This window comes from Montipora foliosa, chromosome 10, assembly GCF_036669935.1.
Source record: "Montipora foliosa isolate CH-2021 chromosome 10, ASM3666993v2, whole genome shotgun sequence".
NCBI lineage: Eukaryota > Metazoa > Cnidaria > Anthozoa > Scleractinia > Acroporidae > Montipora > Montipora foliosa.
Window position 1 is genome coordinate 23,178,297 of NC_090878.1, and position 2,500 is coordinate 23,180,796.

Sequence of the window (2,500 nt, forward strand, 5' to 3'; positions counted from 1 at the left end):
GCAAGCTAATGTGAGGAAAAAGAAATGACAATAGAGTGGATGTGAAGTAATAGATGAATAACTACGTACAATACAATACAAATTTTATTAGCACTCCCCAAGGAGGCTTTTCAGTACTAATAAATATGTCGGGTTAGATTAAAATTTTCATTTTGAATTTCAAGCTTAAAGTTTAGTTTTAGGCGTGCCCCACTGAGGTACGCCAGTATCCTCATTTTCTAATTCTAAAACGTTTAGAAACAACGTTCGCAGTCAGTTTTTGTGTTTTCCATTTCTCTACTTTGGCAAGATAGTCCAACAAATGAGGAGCTGATCGCGAAACAATTTTTTTTTTAATTTTTAAATATTTTTATTCTCGAACGTTTGACATAATTTCAGTGCGGACCATTTGGTGTACCTTCATAATATTTGTATCTCTTAAGAGTTGAGATTAAAATATTTTAAAAAGTGGAAGGTCAGGAGCTGGTGAGGGAGGCCTGTGTTACCACCTTCGTGTCAAAGTACATGTGTCGATGTTAATGTAGTTGTCTAAGGTTATAACTCGGTGTTGGTTTGATATGACGAATGGTAGAAGTTCTTTTACTTTCTTTTTTTTTTTTTTTTTTAATTTTTGAAGAGGAAAGTCAACGTCACTTATGACGTTAAGATGTTATTAAGTAATACATCAACCATGAAAGACAGCGAATAGCTAGAAAGCTAGATCTTGGAGAGTAGTAGTTATAATCCCATCTGGGTATCCGGCGGACCTTTTCTTGGCTTTATTTGCATCTTACTTAATATTCGTTAGGTCTTTCATACTTATGACATCATCCAGGGCTTAAACGTGGGTCACATAGATGGTAGGGGAGTATTCTCACACTTACACCAATCCTTCTCTCCAAAATTAACCTATGGTGAATTTTGGTCTCCTGGAGGCTTTGTTCGTGATGTCACCAGGTAAAAAACAAAAAGGATCTTTCAGGCTCTTTAAAGCGAATCTTCAGAGAAAGACCTTGAAGTTTGAGCTCCTTGCACTGCTTGGAAAGATTTTAATTTGTAAGGATCTTGAAAGTTCCGGTTGGAGATATGTATAAACATCTTGGAATGATCCACAAAGAGTCATTTAAGATCCTTAATTTTTTAAAAGTGCATCTTAAATAAAATTTCCCTGTGTGATTATTCACAAGAAATAGAGTTCATAACAATATCGGGAGTGATTTTTTTATAAGTCATGTGAAACTAAGTACTTTTATATAAAGCGTCAAACATTAAAGCAACAAATCTATTAAAGTGCCTATAAACCCGAAATTTTTTTTTCTTCGAGAAATCTTTGTATCGCTCTGAGCAAAATGGCGCAAAAATTTTTGTTTTTGGTTAAAACCGGAATTTTAAACGAATTTTTAAAGTGCGGTTTTCTCTGCCCGCGATCGGGTAAAAGGGAGACTGGGCCTAGTGACGTAATTCCCGGACATTAGCATCAGGCAAATCAACAGAGGAGACGCGTAGTTTTGTACTTTTCCCTGCGTGCCGGTGAAAACAATTTCTGTTCGGCTGACGTTTGTAACCAGCGTACGTGTTAATCAAGAAATGGCTTCGAACGACTTCATTCTGTCCTCCGGTTCAGATACGGAAGTTTCAGAAATGGAAGATTACGAGCTGGAAGTTGAAGGTTCGCCAAACTCGAGCTTTGCGGCCAGCGATGAGGAAGACACGCACGAGGCATATTCTGACGATCCCCTAGCGGACGAAGAGTGGCTAGAGTTGTACTTCTTCCTTCGCTTTTGCTTTTCGCTTTCACTTTTACCGTAAAACGGTATGGGATGAAGCAGTATCCCTTTCTCTTTGCTTCGAACATTGCTACAACCGAAAACAACACATTTGTCAGGCATGGCTTCACCTCTGATGGAAGTCACAACTTGCGAAACTCGCAGTCCGGGTTTTACGTCACGAGTTACACTCGACCCATTTCCTTTCGGCAAGCTCACCAGCTCGGTAATGGGTTTTCGAATCTCGCGTCTTCGCCACTCTGAAAATTCGTAAAAAATTCCGGTTTTAACCAAAAACAAAAATTTTTGCGCCATTTTGCTCAGAGCGATACAAAAATTTCTCGAAGCAAAACAAAAAATTCGGGTTTATAGGCACTTTAAGACGTCATGGTTTGGGTGACGCTACAAGCGACTCCATATCTCATTGTGACGGTATAAGCCAGTTATTTTTGCTAGGTACCTATAAAGTTTTGTTTTATAATAAAAAAAATGAATGCTGCGAGGAATTCATATTAATATTATCAGTTTATGCTTTGCTTTAGAAAAAGCAGTGTTGGTTTCATTGTATGCTGTGATTGACTCTTTTCATGACATCAAAGAGGAGCAAATGGTAAGACTCAATATCTTTTCTGTAAAGAAAACATTACTGTGAATTGCCCCAGATTTTTCTCACGGATAGCGGTCATTCATCAACTTTCGACTATAAGTTCTGTAAAATGAATTAACTCAAAGCTCTTACTACTCAGATCAATCAA

General features: G+C 37.7%; 1 protein-coding gene across 1 annotated transcript in view; it reads left to right on the top strand.

The window, feature by feature from the left end:
• LOC137974034 (gamma-aminobutyric acid receptor subunit alpha-5-like) overlaps nucleotides 1–2,500 on the top strand; it is a 29,958-nt gene that overhangs the window by 18,379 nt on the left and 9,079 nt on the right. Inside the window, exon 3 of the mRNA XM_068820956.1 lies at nucleotides 2,288–2,355. Within this exon, the coding sequence (XP_068677057.1) occupies nucleotides 2,288–2,355 (68 nt within the window). The remainder of the gene's footprint in view (nucleotides 1–2,287; nucleotides 2,356–2,500) is intronic.